The 13916-nt window shown below is 57.0% G+C and overlaps 2 protein-coding genes across 3 annotated transcripts; both read right to left on the bottom strand.

The window, feature by feature from the left end:
- Positions 1 to 1876: 1876 nt before the first annotated feature.
- Positions 1877 to 8779, bottom strand: Brd2 (bromodomain containing 2). Of its 2 annotated transcripts, XM_075979573.1 has the most exons (13): positions 8141 to 8779; positions 6641 to 6944; positions 6311 to 6402; positions 5927 to 6064; positions 5439 to 5577; positions 5121 to 5335; positions 4658 to 5032; positions 4093 to 4221; positions 3691 to 3936; positions 3333 to 3589; positions 2943 to 3247; positions 2657 to 2779; positions 1877 to 2569 (listed from the first exon to the last, which is right to left on the bottom strand). In XM_075979573.1, the coding sequence occupies exons 4-13, from the start codon at positions 6035 to 6037 to the stop codon at positions 2433 to 2435; spliced, it is 2037 nt and encodes a 678-aa protein (XP_075835688.1). In that variant the 5' UTR covers positions 6038 to 6064; positions 6311 to 6402; positions 6641 to 6944; positions 8141 to 8779; the 3' UTR covers positions 1877 to 2432. The 2 variants fall into 2 exon arrangements, with proteins under 2 accessions (XP_075835688.1, XP_075835687.1); XM_075979572.1 differs by lacking the exon at positions 6311 to 6402.
- Positions 8780 to 8797: 18 nt separating this feature from the next.
- On the bottom strand, positions 8798 to 11859 carry LOC142854263 (uncharacterized). The gene is made up of 2 exons (XM_075979574.1): positions 11434 to 11859; positions 8798 to 9336 (listed from the first exon to the last, which is right to left on the bottom strand). Exons 1-2 carry the CDS (start codon positions 11854 to 11856, stop codon positions 8800 to 8802), a joined length of 960 nt encoding a protein of 319 aa, XP_075835689.1. The 5' UTR covers positions 11857 to 11859; the 3' UTR covers positions 8798 to 8799.
- Between the last annotated feature and the right edge of the window lie 2057 nt (positions 11860 to 13916).

The raw sequence follows: 13916 nt of genomic DNA, 5'->3' as shown, positions 1-13916 counted from the left end.
CATATCAAGGGGCCATGTCAAAAAGACCTGCTTTCCAAATAGACACGACTGTCAGTCGGAACTCTACTTAAGGTCTAGAGACAGACTGGATAGTTGCTAAAAACCCTGAGAATTATGCAAGCTTCACAAGGGACATCTTAGCAAAGGTTGGGGCCGCACAGGTAAGGGAGATAAGGTCTACCACCTGTGAAAGCACTGAAGGCGCCTGCTTAAAAAAGAAAACAAACCTGACCCAAGTGTAAGTCACAAGCATGGCCAACAGATGGCACCAAAACTCCGAATCTCAGGTTAAGTACTGTAGGCTGGACTCTTCCCTGGACCACTCAACCTCCCAGCCTGGTGGCCCTGTTGTCATGAAGTCAGCTCACTTTCAGTGCACAGCAGAAAGCCCGATGCGCTATCCCTGTACATTCTGAAGCCAGGCTGCCTTGTCAATCCCTACCTCCAGTGAGTTGATTTGGGGAAGCTGCCTAGCTCCTTTGCCTCACATCCAATCTATGGTTACCGTGACAACCAAATTGTTCTGGGCACACTGCTTGTCATACACTGAACCACCTGTCTGACCCCCTTATGTTTTGCCATCTAAATGTGTGTAGACAGAAGAGGCTCGTGGTGCAGGTGAGTATGCGTTTATCCCCGCCCACTTCCCCTTCAGGCCAACCAGCCCTTTAGGCACTGAGCACTGGCAATGCAGACTGAGGGCAGGCCTGGAATCTAAAGGACAGCAGGTACCCACCCTCCTAGTGCCAGGCTGAACCCAGAAGAGCAGTGGCAGTGGAAGACAGGAAGCACCCCTCAGCCCCAGCACTCCACTGCCAACCCCAGACTGCTTATCTAAGCCAAGTGCACTAGAAACCAAGATGAAGTCACAAGCCCAGGTTCTTACAAAACATCTGAGGGACAACAGGGCAGGCCTTTGGCCAGTCAGGGTGGGCATGTTCTCAGGAGACTGACCAAAACCTCCCAGCACGGCAGCACTGATCTGGAGCACTTTAAGGAGGCTGGGGTTCAGTTTTTCAAGTGTTGTACACTATACCAGAAGGCTACGAGCAGAGAGACATCATTAAGACATTTCTAGCCTCCCCCAAAACTATTTCTAAACCTTAAATTCTCCCTTCAGATTAAATTCAACCAAAACCCTCTGTCCATTCTAAGGAAAATCCCCATCTCCTTCAGAACTGAGCATCACTCCCAGTGGCAGAGCCGAGACCAAGAGCATCTCATTCCACTACAACTTGCTCAGGACTCTGCTCTCATTATCCCCACCTCCAGGAGGGTACCCTGCTCCTGGTATCAGGGTGGCAGTTGTCACTGTATTTTGGCCCCACCTTTGTAAGCCTCTACTGCTCAGTTTCCTTTGGTGCACTATGCCAAGCCTAGAGGCTCATTTCCAGAAGCCACAATCAGTTGCCCAGCTTGGGACTATGAACTTGAAACACCAAAGGGGCAGCATAATTGCCTTGTACCCTGAGACCTGGCCTGCTACACCACACCCCCATTGTTTGCAACTCTCCGCCAAGGCCATGAATGAGTGAGGGTTTGCTGCTCATCTGCACGAGAGACTAAGAATGGAGCATTTCAAATGCATGACCTATTTACTCGCTGGCATTTTCTAGAACACAGAAACAGACAGGAATGCTCAGTGAGGGGAGGTCCTTGTCCAGCAAGATCAATTCCTAGCACCCCAGACAGGGGCAACTGGGTGATGATAGCTAGCTAAGGGTGATGCCCAACACACCCGACACTGATTCAAAGCACTGTATCTGATGGAATCATCTTCCCCGCACCAGATAAGTAAACCCAATGAGACAATCTTACTCCTTTTCAATCACTTTGAATACAGAAACAAATCTCACTAAGGTAACTAACTCAAAACTTCAATAGTATTTTCTTTATTTACAAGTTAGAATCAAGAGAAAGAAAAGATAGTCCAGGGGGCCAAATGGAGAGGTGACTCAAATCCCCAGGCCCCAAATGGAGTAGAAGGAAAAGGGAAGAGTAGAAAAAAAAAAGTCAACGTAAAAAAAGAAGCTCCCTCTTCTTCCCTCCCCATGGAGGCTGGAGGGAGGGCCATGGTGCTCCTTCCTCACAGCCTCACCTAGCTTAAATAAATTAAAACCTCAAAACAGGGCCCTTAGAAGTGAACAGGACAGCTATGGCCTTAGGTGGCCTTGTGCCAGGCCTATGCCCACTCCCACCCATACCCTTGCCCACCCCCATCATCCTGAACAGGGACACTACACCCAAGAGGTCATTCCCCAAAGGGCTAGCAGTCAGTCTGGTTCTGTCCGTGTCCCTGCATCCTCCCACTGCAGAGCCAGCTCTCCTATGGAGGGAGATGAAGAAGTGTCACAGCAAGGGGACAGTGGTGGGGAAGGGTGGTACAGGGGTCCGGTCCTGCGGAGCCTTCCTGCCCCATCTGGCCTGACCCCTTAGCCCGTGTCTGAATCGCTGGTGTCTGAAGAAGAGGACGATGAAGAGGAGGAGCTGGAGTCTGAGCTGGAGCTGGAAGCGCTGAGCCGGGACACTGCGACTTGCTGTGCAGATGAAGACTCCGTTTTCTCACTCGCTGCACAAAAGAGTAACATGAATTTGTCAACAACAGAACACGTGCCTAATGACACAAGTGGAAAGAAGGCGGAGTCCCAGCACTCACCTTTTTTGGGAGGTTTTTTGGTGGAGTTGAGCTGTCCACTGACGTCCTGCAACCGCTTCTCTAGTTCCCGCTTTTTCTCCAAAGCTAGCTCCTCCTTTGTCTTTCCCACAGGTTTCTTAATAGCTAGGAGGAAAGGGCAAAGGACTCACTATAGTATATTATATTGCCTTTAGTCACCAAGAACTGCCAAGTCTCTTTCCATTCCTAAATATGAAGCAGCCCACAAGCCAGTGTGGCCTGTCACACACACCCCTTAGAACTGGGATGGCCCTCATCTGATACTCACTATAGGGCTTCCGGGGTTTCTTCCGAAGGCAGGATAAAACGTATCGCTCAAGCTCTCTGAGTGTGGATGGCTTGAGTGTTTCGAAATCAATCTCGATTTCTTCTGGATTTGAATCACGTAAAGAGGGTTCCCTGGCTTGGATGATATGTACAACTCGACCCAACTTCTCCCCAGGTAGTTTGTTGATATCCAGGCTTAACTGCCTCTTTTCATCATAACTCATGGGCCTGCTTTCTTCCTCCTCCTCCGAATCATAACCAGTGGGCAGGACAGGTGGGGCTGTCTTTTGGGCCTTTTTAGGCAACCTATGGGCAACAGAAAATTGCTAATGAGTTCACCAGATGCAGAGGCCGACCTACACAACACCCCAAGACTGTCTCAAACACTCACTTGTTGCTACTTCCTCCAGAAGTCCCAAAGCCAGAGTGGCCTAGCATAGCAGAACTGCCACCCCCGGCTTTCTTAGATTTCTTGGGCTGAAGCGGTCGAGGTGCCCGAGACCCCTTGTCGTCTTCATCAATCCCAACTCGGCCCCGATGTTTCTCTGCCTTCCGTTTCTTCTTTTTCTCCTTTTTCTCTCTCTTCCGCTTGGGCTTAGATATTGGGCCTTGGGATAGGGCAGCCAGTTGTTCATGCACTGCTCGAAGCTACACAGGACAAAAGACAATAGGATCAAGAAACACAGTTGTTAAAAAACACACATAGTTCAAAGTTCTTACCCAGTCAAAGCCCAAGCCTAATGAGATACCTGCTCCTGCAGCTCTGCCAGGCGATGAGCCCTTTCTTCCTCAGAGTCCGAGCTCTCACTCTCCTCTTCCTCATCTTCATCATCCTCTTCCTCCTCTTCCTCAGAGGAGCTCTCACTGCTACTTTCCTCACTTGAAGACTCTGAAGATGATTTGGCCAACCCAGGAGGCAAGACGGTAGAGACTGGTAAAGGCCCTGGTTCCAGTGGCTCATCGGGCATCTTGGCATAGCGGAACTCAAACACATCCTAAAAACACAGGTGGGAGACAAAACTTTTTAATGCCCAGTCCCTCAACTCACTAGCTCCAACTTAAAGAATGGCCAAGTTTTACACATTTTGAACGTACAACAAACTAAACCTCTCCTCATAACCAGGTATGTGTAAAGGACAAGTCACACTCACCTGTAACTTTCGTGCCATGGCCACGACATCGTGGTCAGGAGGATTGTACTTATAGCAGTTGGAGAACATGAGTCGAACATCAGCAGCGAACTCCTGTGCATCTCGGTAGTCACGATTCTCCATCTTCCGCTGCAGAAGGAGGCAGCATGAGAAGCTGCACAGGCAGAGACTCATCTTTCCCTGCCAACCCGACTCAAGAGCAGCCCTCTCTCGGAACAACAGTGGGGATGACCTTAAGATCTGTGCCCTGGGGCTCAAGTTTGAAGTCCAAGGATTTGGGGTAGGTTTGAAGAGAGATCTACGTCTAGAAAGAAACATTTCTAAGTGACCAAGGCCATCTCCCACATCACATCTCCCTAACCCGACTCTTAGGAACTGCTGAAATTTTATCCTTACCGTAAGAAACAAGGACTTGAAAGTATGTGACCTTCTTTCTGCCTTGTACAGTTTTATAATAGCAAGACACCCAGAATGAAAATCTACTAAGTGCCCATAAGGAGACATGGATATTGCTTTAGGTCCCAATCACTGCCTGAGCATCCCATCTGCCCCATGCAGTGGGTACCTTGACAGTGCTGAGGTCCATGGGATGCTTAATGATGTCATGGTAATCGTGAAGGCCAAGAGCAGAAGCATCCACTGGTTTATAGAAAGGCCAGGCATAGGCAGCATGCTTCTTCGAGAGCAACTCCTTCAAAATGCCATTGCAGTGCTTTAGCTGTTCTGACAGCTTCCCTTTCTTAGAGCTCTGGTGTTGCTGCTGCGAGTCAGGCAAGTCTTTTCGTGGGGGTTTGATTGGGCGGCCACTCTCTCTACGCATAGGAGGAAGCCGCGCTGCCTTTGGCTCAAGACCCCCAGGAGGACTAGCTGGGGAGCCAGGAGCCAGGATGGCTGTAGGTGTAGGGGTGGTTGTATCTGCTTTCCGTTTAACGCCTTTTTTCTGTAGAAATGTGAGGGACTGGGTCACTCCGGGTCCATTTCTTTTAACACCTTCTCCTCCCAGGCGCCCAAACAATCTGATGTATTACCTTGGCAAGGGGCTGAGCTGGAGGAGCTGCTGATACAGCGAGGAGTGGGGGTCCAGCAGAATGCAGGGACTTCAGAAGGGGAGCAGAGATGACTGACGGGTGGGGAATGTTGAGGACAGTGGTGGGTATTTCAGGCGGTGGTGTATACAGGGCTGTATGCGACACAGAAGAAACCGCAGGCACCTGATGGGCACCGGTAATATTGCCCTGCAGTGCTAGGAAGGGAGAAACAGTAAGTTTCACTCATCCTCATCTTTAGTCAGGTCACTGTACAGCTTTCCCCTCGCTAGGCCACACGTACGCCCCATCTCTTCCTACCTGCTAACTTGGCCCCCTTCTTATGGCTGTTCTTAGGGATGGTCACCACAAGCTCTTGTTCTTCTTGTGGCATAGCTGCCACTTTCTGTAGGAAGATTTTCTCCAGTGTCTGTGCCATCAGAACGATGTCGTCGGTGGGCTGCAGGAACAAGCACACACACAAGTTACCATCTCTGCAGAACTCCCAGCCCCAGGGCACCACTGCAAGCCCAAGGCAGAGCTAATGAGTTACACATCCCTGTTCTTCTCAGGCCTCCAGAGCTTTCTGAGAAACATGGCTACCCCCCCCCCAAATGAACCGCATTCGACTTAAATCCTGTCACTCCAGGGGCCCTGCTCTCTAAGGGTGGCATGTGGAGGGTCAGGCTTTTCTAGGACCTTCAAGACCTGGACACTATTTCCAGCAGCTAGAACCACACAAACAAATGTACTGCCTCTCATGGCTATAGTAAACAAACACAAACACTTCAAAAAGCCCAACAGCCTACCTTGTTATAAATGTAACAGTTGGTAAACATTGTATTGAAGTCCTGCATACACTCTGAGGCAGCCCAGTAGTAATTGTTTTCAAGTCTTCTCTTGATAGTACCCATGTCCATAGGCTGTTTTATAATCTTATGGTAATCCTAAAGAAAGAGGCCAAGTCAGAGCCATGGAAAAAGGCGTATTCTAGGGCAACTACTGACAGGAATGACAGACACACCTGCACGCACACCCTAGCCACTAAGGGAGTGTGCCCCACACTGCGGCCCCAAACAAACTATGGGTCAGAAAGAGTAAGATCTTTTAATTCCCACTAGGAAGTCCCTAATGCCTTTCTCTAGCCACCCACCTCCCACCCACTCTGGAGGCTTCCCATCCTGTGACATTACCTCTGGGGATGGCTATCCATGGGCTGCATGAGGGAAAGGAAGAAGCTAAGAATTTTGGCCACCGTGGTCCTCTCCCAACCAGGGGTGGGAATCTGTAAAATGGAGCCAGGGCACAAAAGTTAAGGAAGGGACACATGGAGGGCAAAATGAGAGATGCCGAGATAGAGATAGCAAGCACAAAGGACCAAGAATCCAGAACTCTGGTGGCTATTTGTCCTCAAGAGAATGGGAGCTCCCTAGGGGCCGCAGCACCTACACTAGGTAGCCCACACCCCCACTCACGCGCTCCTGCTCACCCCCACACCTGCCCCAGCCCACCCTCTCACTCACCGGCAGACCCAGCTTCACAGCGTCCACAGGCTGCCGGAAGGGCCAAGCAAACTGGTGCTTCCACAGGGCCTTCATCACCACCTTGTGCAGGTACTGCAGTTGGTTTGTTACCCGCCCTGGCTTTTTGGGATTGGACACCTCGGGGGGCGGTGGGTTGGCAGGGGTCAGTTGTAAAGCTGGTACAGAAGCCATCGTGGGGCTCTCAAATCCCTCATACAGCAGTGAAGGCTTTCGAATCCTTTTCCCCGGTGCTGCTGCCTCTGGGCCCAGCCCCAGTAACCCTGCATTCCCTTCCCCAGGGAGCCTGCAAAAAGGGGAAGCAGAATTAGACGTGAAGGCATGAAAGATGAAAAAGTTGCTAACTCGCAGTATGCACCCCTATAAACTCGGGCTCTGGCTGCCTGAGGTTCACATGAAAATAAATCACAGGGAGAAATCAACTCCCAATAGCTGTACCATCTCCATCTAGCTCTTACATCCTCTAGTTGCAGGAGCTACTTGGTTAAAATAAACACAAAAACCAAGATGTCACATGACAACTCAAGCCTTATGGGGAGGAATCTGAAGCAAAAATAGGTGGAGCCATGAAAGCGAAGCTTCTTCCTCACTAGGGACCTAATGGTTGCCATGGTGGTTGAGAGAAGGCAATGAACAGAGGAAAGAAAAGGGGTGGGAATAAACTTCATAAACACGACACCTAATAATTCATCTTGGCATGTTTTGCAACCTTCGAGTTAAAGCCACAGTAGAAAACCAGACAAAACACTAATCCAAAGACACAAGGAAATATCGGTCAGACCTAAAGGTTTCCCTAAAACAAGTCTCCTTCAAATCACACCCCGCAGTCAAGGTCAGGAAGCCCTAATTTTGATTGCAAGTCCCGCTGCAAAGTAGCTATCGCTAGCAGCTCCCGCGGTAGGAGACTAAAGGCCAACCGGGGCGCGGTGGTACTCTAACCAGGTGTTCCCCAGTGCCCGCGACACTACACCAGAGCTCATTGTTTACATCCGCAGAGGAGCGCTGAGCCAACCCTTCGCTCCATCCATCCCCTCCTCCCTGAACGAAGCTCAGGGGTACCCAAACACACCCACCGCCACCGAAAGGAAGCACCGATCAGAGAAGGGCTATCTATGCAGCAAGAACCCAGCCTCGGAGGGACCGTCTCTACTCCGTGGGAATCCCGCTATCAAACCCTCAAGCTGTCACCATGGCAACTCTAGACACTGAAGTGGGCGAGACCCCCCACAAACACGATGACAAAGTCAAGGCTGAGCCGCGCACAACCCCCACCCAGCGGTCCGACTCGGTCTGGCCGAACGGGCCTGCGGCCACAGCAGCGCAAACGCCGCCAGGCCGCTCCGACGCAGTACCTGGGCCGCCGCCACCGCTCCAAAACCGTCGCAGCCCCCTCCGCGAGCTCGCGTCAACAGCTGCGGCGCGACAGCGCGCCCGCCCGCCCCGAACGCCGCCCCCCTCCCACCCCGGCCGGCGCAGACGTACTTGTGGGGAGTCACGTTCTGCAGCATCTTGACCTCGGGGAACCGCCGCTCAGCCGCGTCAAGTCCGGGTGGCCTCGGCGCCGCTCACCGCCGGGGCCAGCATAACCGGGGGAGCGGGGGAGAGACCGCGCTCCCCGGCCCTCCCGACGGCAGCCTCGCCGCGATCGCGGTCTCCTGCACCGCCCTCCGCGCAACTCCGGCAGCTTGGCGCGCTCCGCAGGCGGCGGCGGCAGGAAAATGGCGGCGGCCTCTGCCGGCCGGCGAACACAGTCTGCAAACCCCGACAGTCTCCGATCCGCGGCACCGCCGTCAATTCCGCCTGCTGCCGGTCTACCGGGGCCTCGTCTTCCTGCCGCGGCCGCCGGGGGCAACGAGCGCTGCGTCAGATCTCCGATGGAGGCGGATGAACACGGAGAGGGGCTTCAGAGAGCCGCCGCCTCCATCTTTGAAATCCTCCCGAGGGCGGAGTGGAGGGGTGGACAGACTCCGCGGGCTGGGCGGGGCCCGAGAAAGGGGAGCTGCGGGGGCTTCTACGGGGTCTGCACTGCCCGCCGGGGTCGGCTGCGGGCGGGGGCGGAGGCCATTTGCAGGCGGATGGACGCGGATTGGCTCGGCGGCCCGCGAAGCTCTGGGTCGGCAGGCAGGATCCTCCAGCCCGTCCTAGACGCTGCTCCACTCCAGCGCGAAATGGCGCCGCCGAGCCCCGCGCCAGCGCTTTATATATAGTCGGGGGGGCGGAGCTTCGCCGCTCATGCGCGCCACCCGGCTGGCGGCGGCCCCCGCCCCCTCCGCGCGTGCTCGCTCGCTCACGCGCGTGAGGAAGCAGAGGCTGGGAGGCCGGGCCGCCTCTTCGCGGGAGCTGCTCCTATTGGCCCGCTCCGGGGTGACGTCACAGACTCCATTTCCAAGGCGTCCATCACCCGGCAGTGGAGTACCGCAGCGAGACAAGGCGAAGGGGCAGCCCGCCATGTCTCCCAGCCAGTTGGCTGCGCTGTGGCTCGGCGACTCCCGGGAGCGAGGGAGGCCGAAGGGCGTGCGGTCGCCTGTCTCCCCACCTCCAGGTCCCGCCGGGTCCAGGGCTCGCACGCTCGGGGCGGCCGCCGATCGCCCGGGGCAGGCTGGTCGCGCCATCGCCGTCGGAGGGAGGGAGGGGTCGCGCGGGCGGGGCCGGCGGGAGGCTGCTGGGCCGCAGAGAACCTGAAAAGAGGAAGACAGACGCCATCTTAGGAGCAGCGGCCTGCTTTCCCGCAGCGACACCTCGGCGTCCCCCGTAGCCCCGCGACGCAGTCTAACGTTGCTAGGCTCGGCACGCAACACCTTCGCCTCCCCCGAGCCGGCGCCATCGGGACAAAGGCCAGGCGCTGCTTAAACACCAGCTCAAAAGAGCGCGGCCACCCCGGGTGCCCCGCGGCGGGCAATCCCCGGCCTCTGCCCACTCACTCTCACCCGCCTGCCACACAAGCCCACGGCGTCCACCTGCCCCGAAAACCCTACCTCTCTCTCACTTTCCCCGCCGCTGTCGGCGAGCGAGGGCAGCGCGCGGCTCCTCTGTGCCCCTCTCGCCCCCGCGTGGGTGCACGGACACCCCCGCCCCCATCGGCAGGCGTCCTCCCCACGGAGCGCCTCTCGCACCGGTCAGCGCCAGGGAGGAGGGCGAGCCGAGGAGTCGGCGGCGCCGCTCTGCAGCCCTCCCCCTCCCTTCCCCCTCGCTGGCCGCCTCCGAGGAGGGGCAGGAGCCATTTTGGGAGCCGTCTCGCCCCCTCCCCCTCCCCCTCCCCAGGCTGGACGGGGGCTCTGGGAACCAGAGGGACTCGGGTAGCAATAAACAGAGCCCAAGGTCAGCTGGCTGGTGCCCCTCGCGGCAAAGTCAAGGGCTGCCCGCCAGAGGCCACCTGAGCTTCCCCAACCCCTCCTCGTCCCCAGGGAGACTCGTGTGCTCGTCTGGGCAAGGATGTGAGAGTGGGTGAGGGGCTGCAAGGCAGGCGGGCTCCCCCTCCCCGAGTCACCCTCCCTCCACTGGAGCCCTCGACCTCGAACCTCGGTTACTGCATTTAACATGGCGGCCAAGCTGCTGTCTTCTGGGCCGCAAGGTTAGCGCAGCCCCCGGCAGGGGAAGCGCGCCTGGGGAGCGGGGCCCCTCCACTCCCCGTCAGGGCCCAGGCCCGGGTCGCCCGAGTGCGCGCGGCCCCGCCCGGGCGGCTGCGGCGAGCAGGGCAATGACACAGCAACTTTGCAGGCGACTCCCCTCCCCCTAGCGGCCCGGCCTCCAGAGTGGCGTTCCCGCGCCTGGGCCGCGCGCGGGTCGGGACCCGGGCCGGCAGGGGTGGGGTGGGGTGGGGTGGGGGTGGGGACAAGCTCGGGAGCTGGGGAACGGCGGGGCTTTAGGCAAAGGGCGCTCAGACGAGGCTCCCGCCGCCCCGCATTCCGGAAAGTCACCGGGCCCCAGTCGCTCGCAGCCCTCCCTGCCCCCACATGAGTCACAGGGGAGGCTGCAGCAGCTTAGTAATTTGGAAAAGTAACTCTCTTTCCGTTCCCTCCCCCGCAGCGCACAAGGAGGCGACTGTTGCGGGGAGGGGGAGGGGAAGGAGGTGGCGACACAGCACGCCACCCCAGATACCCTAGACCTCGCACCGGAGGGCAGTTCCGGGTCCCGAGCGAGCTCCCGATTCCTTCCGCGCCACCCCCCCAGCACCCACCCCAGGCCAGCACGTCGCTCCCCACCCCGGGGCAGACCCGGCAGGGCCCACGAAGGCAGGCGGCTGCCACAGTAGGCCGCACAGGCCGTGTCCGCGTGGGAAAGCACACACACTCGCTAAGGGTCGAAGCAGCGCCTGCAGCACGCCATGTGACGGCGGAGAGCCTGCTCCCCTCGACACAAAGGGGTCCCCGGGGAGCGGGGAGCCGGCGCCAGGGACGACATCGGTGCACCAGTCGGGCTGCCAGCTCCAGCTCGCGCTCCCACGGCCAACACCCCCCACTCGGCCTCGCCCGCCGAAGGGACCCCCTCTCACCTGGCTGCAGGTTCCCCGGACCCCCAGGGGACCAGCGAAAGGGGGCACACGCCACCCTGGCCCCCTTGCCCTCCAGTGGGTACGTAGGCACGAGGTTGGCCATTCCCCTCCCCCAAGTGGCCCTCTCGGGCTGGCCCCGGTCCACACTCCCATTGGCTGTCAGGTGTTTGAAAGACAAGTCCCCCCCATCCTCTCCCGAACCCCAAGAATGCGCCCCACTCCCCACCTTTAGTTATGCATTGACACGACGGCCGGCGTCCCCGCCCCAGGGGCCCCTGCTCACCTGGGTCCAGGAACCACGGGGGGGGGCTTCAAAGTCGCCCTCGGCCCGGCCGGGGGGGAGCACGGAATCCGGGGTGTCAACCCCCCCGGAAGCCGAGGCGGCGTTGGGGGAGGGGGCGTCGCCCCCGGCCCCTCCCTTCCCTAGCCGCTGGGGGTGGGGGAAAGCATCGGGGCCGCGCAGCCACGTCAGCAGCACTCGGACTGGCTGGGCCGGGTCACGTGTCCGCTCCCCCCACCCCCACGGCCACGAGGGCGAGGTTTCCGAACGTTTCCGAACGTCCCCGAGGGTCGTGTACGGGGTCCCGGGGGCTGCGCGTGCCCAGGCCTGTGTCCCGAGACCCCAGGCCTCGCTGCCCCCGGCCTTCTGCGCGCCTGCGGTCGACCCCGTCCCCCCCCCACTCGCCTCTCGGTATGGGTTCAGCATGGTTGCCACAGCCCCGAAACACGCACAGCGCAGGCGCAAGGGTGTGACCGGACCGGGCGGGGCGGGGGGTGAGGGAGAGCTGGAATGCGCAGGCGCAGGCCGCCGCCGCGAGTCTCCGGGGCGGGCTGGGAGCGCGCGATGGGTGGGGCGGGAGCGCGGGGGCTTGTGGCTCGGCGGCCTTTCCCCCACCGCGGTGGGAGTCGGTTCTTCCGGCCGCGGCCTGGGGCGGTGCCTGGCGCCTTCAGGCGGGAGTGCGCGGGCCCCGGGCCTGGGCCTGGCGGCAGGGCGGGCCTCCCTGGAACGGTGGGGGTCGCCCGGAGCTCTGTCTGCCGTTTAAATCGGGAGTGGTGGGGTTTCTCGAGTCCCTTAAACTGCTTTTCTCTATGAGACTTGCAAATACCTGAACTCTGCCTTCTGCGAAGCTTGCCACCAGTTTGCTCCTCCGATCTTATGCAGGTAGACCTTTGAACAACGCGCCCACTGCGAAATTTTTTGCGCGTTTTGATCATGGTTCTTTCCTGACTTTGTGCTCTACATTTCTGTCGCTAGTCTTACCAGTTCCTTTCATTTCTCTCAGTTTTTATCCTGTTGAAATGTAGGGTGGTCTCTAAATGTAGTGCAGCTAAGGTGTGAAGCTCTAGCGTGCTGTCGTTTTTTGCTTTTCAAGCGTATGGTCTGGATTTCCACTCCCCACCGACAGACCACTTGCATTCTTCTTGTGTAGACTGGGCCATGTTTCTTTCTCGTTCTACCAGGGGGTTCTCAGTTTAAGGAAACTGCCTTTGACCTGATCAGCCTTCTCTGTTAACCTAGAGTTATTTCTCCTGTCCATTTTGGTTTCTTAGCCAGAAAGAAAACCTATTCGATATTGTGCCCTGCCAGTAAACACTCAGTCTTTCTCAACTCTGAACAGCCAGCATCTGGACTTGGCTCCCCGTCTCCCTCCTCATGTCCCGGTTCATTCAGCGGCTGTGTGTGAGGGTCTGACCGCCTTACCAGGACCTCCCACCTAGCGGCCTCAGAAATGAGACCACTTCTCTGATTCCTCCCTGGCATTGCCTGTGCCCAGGCCCTCTCCAGGCTCCCCCAGGCCCTTCAGGCAGCTGTTCCTGCGGTGTTTGACAGGCTTGCATCCTTGCCGGCATCTTTAATGACAAGCCTTTCAACTCCACGTTAGTTCAGATCGGTCTCCTGAGCAGAACTCCTTACTAAGAATTCCTGCTCAGAGTGACGTGGGCTGTGCACCTTCTCCGGTGTTAGCCGACTGCAGCTTCCAGGTCTCGAGGTCTGGAATGGGGAGTGTCAGTCTTATCTCCCTCACAACTTTAAATCCATTGCATAGTGGCACTAGCCATATTTTGAGTTCTCAGTAGCCACACACGGTTAGTGGCTGTCCCACAAGGCGGCACAGTTTGTAAATGACAGAAATGATCTCGTAGAAGGCCTTGCTGTGTTAGCTAAGTGCCCGGTCACTGAGCTTCTTCCCCAGCGGTGGGATTGGTGGAATTGTGTTTTGGATAGCACCACTCTGGGCTTTCCCTCCTGGCCTGTGCCGAACGCGCTTCCTTCCCTAGAACTCTGTCCCTTGTAATTTGTTAGTCCCCATGGCTTCTCATTATACAATAAAATTTAAAATGCTGTGTGTCTGTTGGAAAGGTCTGCTTCCTGCTGCTAGCCTCACCCTCTACCCCACAAGGGTCCCAGATGTGTGCCCTCCAACCTGATGTCAGCCAGTTCCTCTCCGACCCTGTACCCCACCCACGCTGGAGCAGGTTCCCAGATGTGTGCCCTCCAGCCCTGACATCAGCCAGTTCCTCTCCGACTCTGTACCCCACTCGTGGAGCAGGTTCCCAGATGTGTGCACTCAGGGATGTTCTTTTGTGCCTCAGTGTTTGCCCTGTGCGTTCCTTCTATTTGGGATATGCTTTCTCTTCATTTAAACCAAAAGGGCAACATCTCCAAATACTGCCTACTCTTGACCCCTAAACTAAGCTGATTCCTTTATGATTGTACTTTCTATAGTGAGTCATGTGATCCCCCGCATCTTATTTAGATTTCAT

The sequence above is a fragment of the Microtus pennsylvanicus genome, chromosome 7 (assembly GCF_037038515.1).
Source record: "Microtus pennsylvanicus isolate mMicPen1 chromosome 7, mMicPen1.hap1, whole genome shotgun sequence".
NCBI lineage: Eukaryota > Metazoa > Chordata > Mammalia > Rodentia > Cricetidae > Microtus > Microtus pennsylvanicus.
Note: the sequence above shows the minus strand (reverse complement) of the source record. Positions and strands in the feature narration are given on the sequence as shown.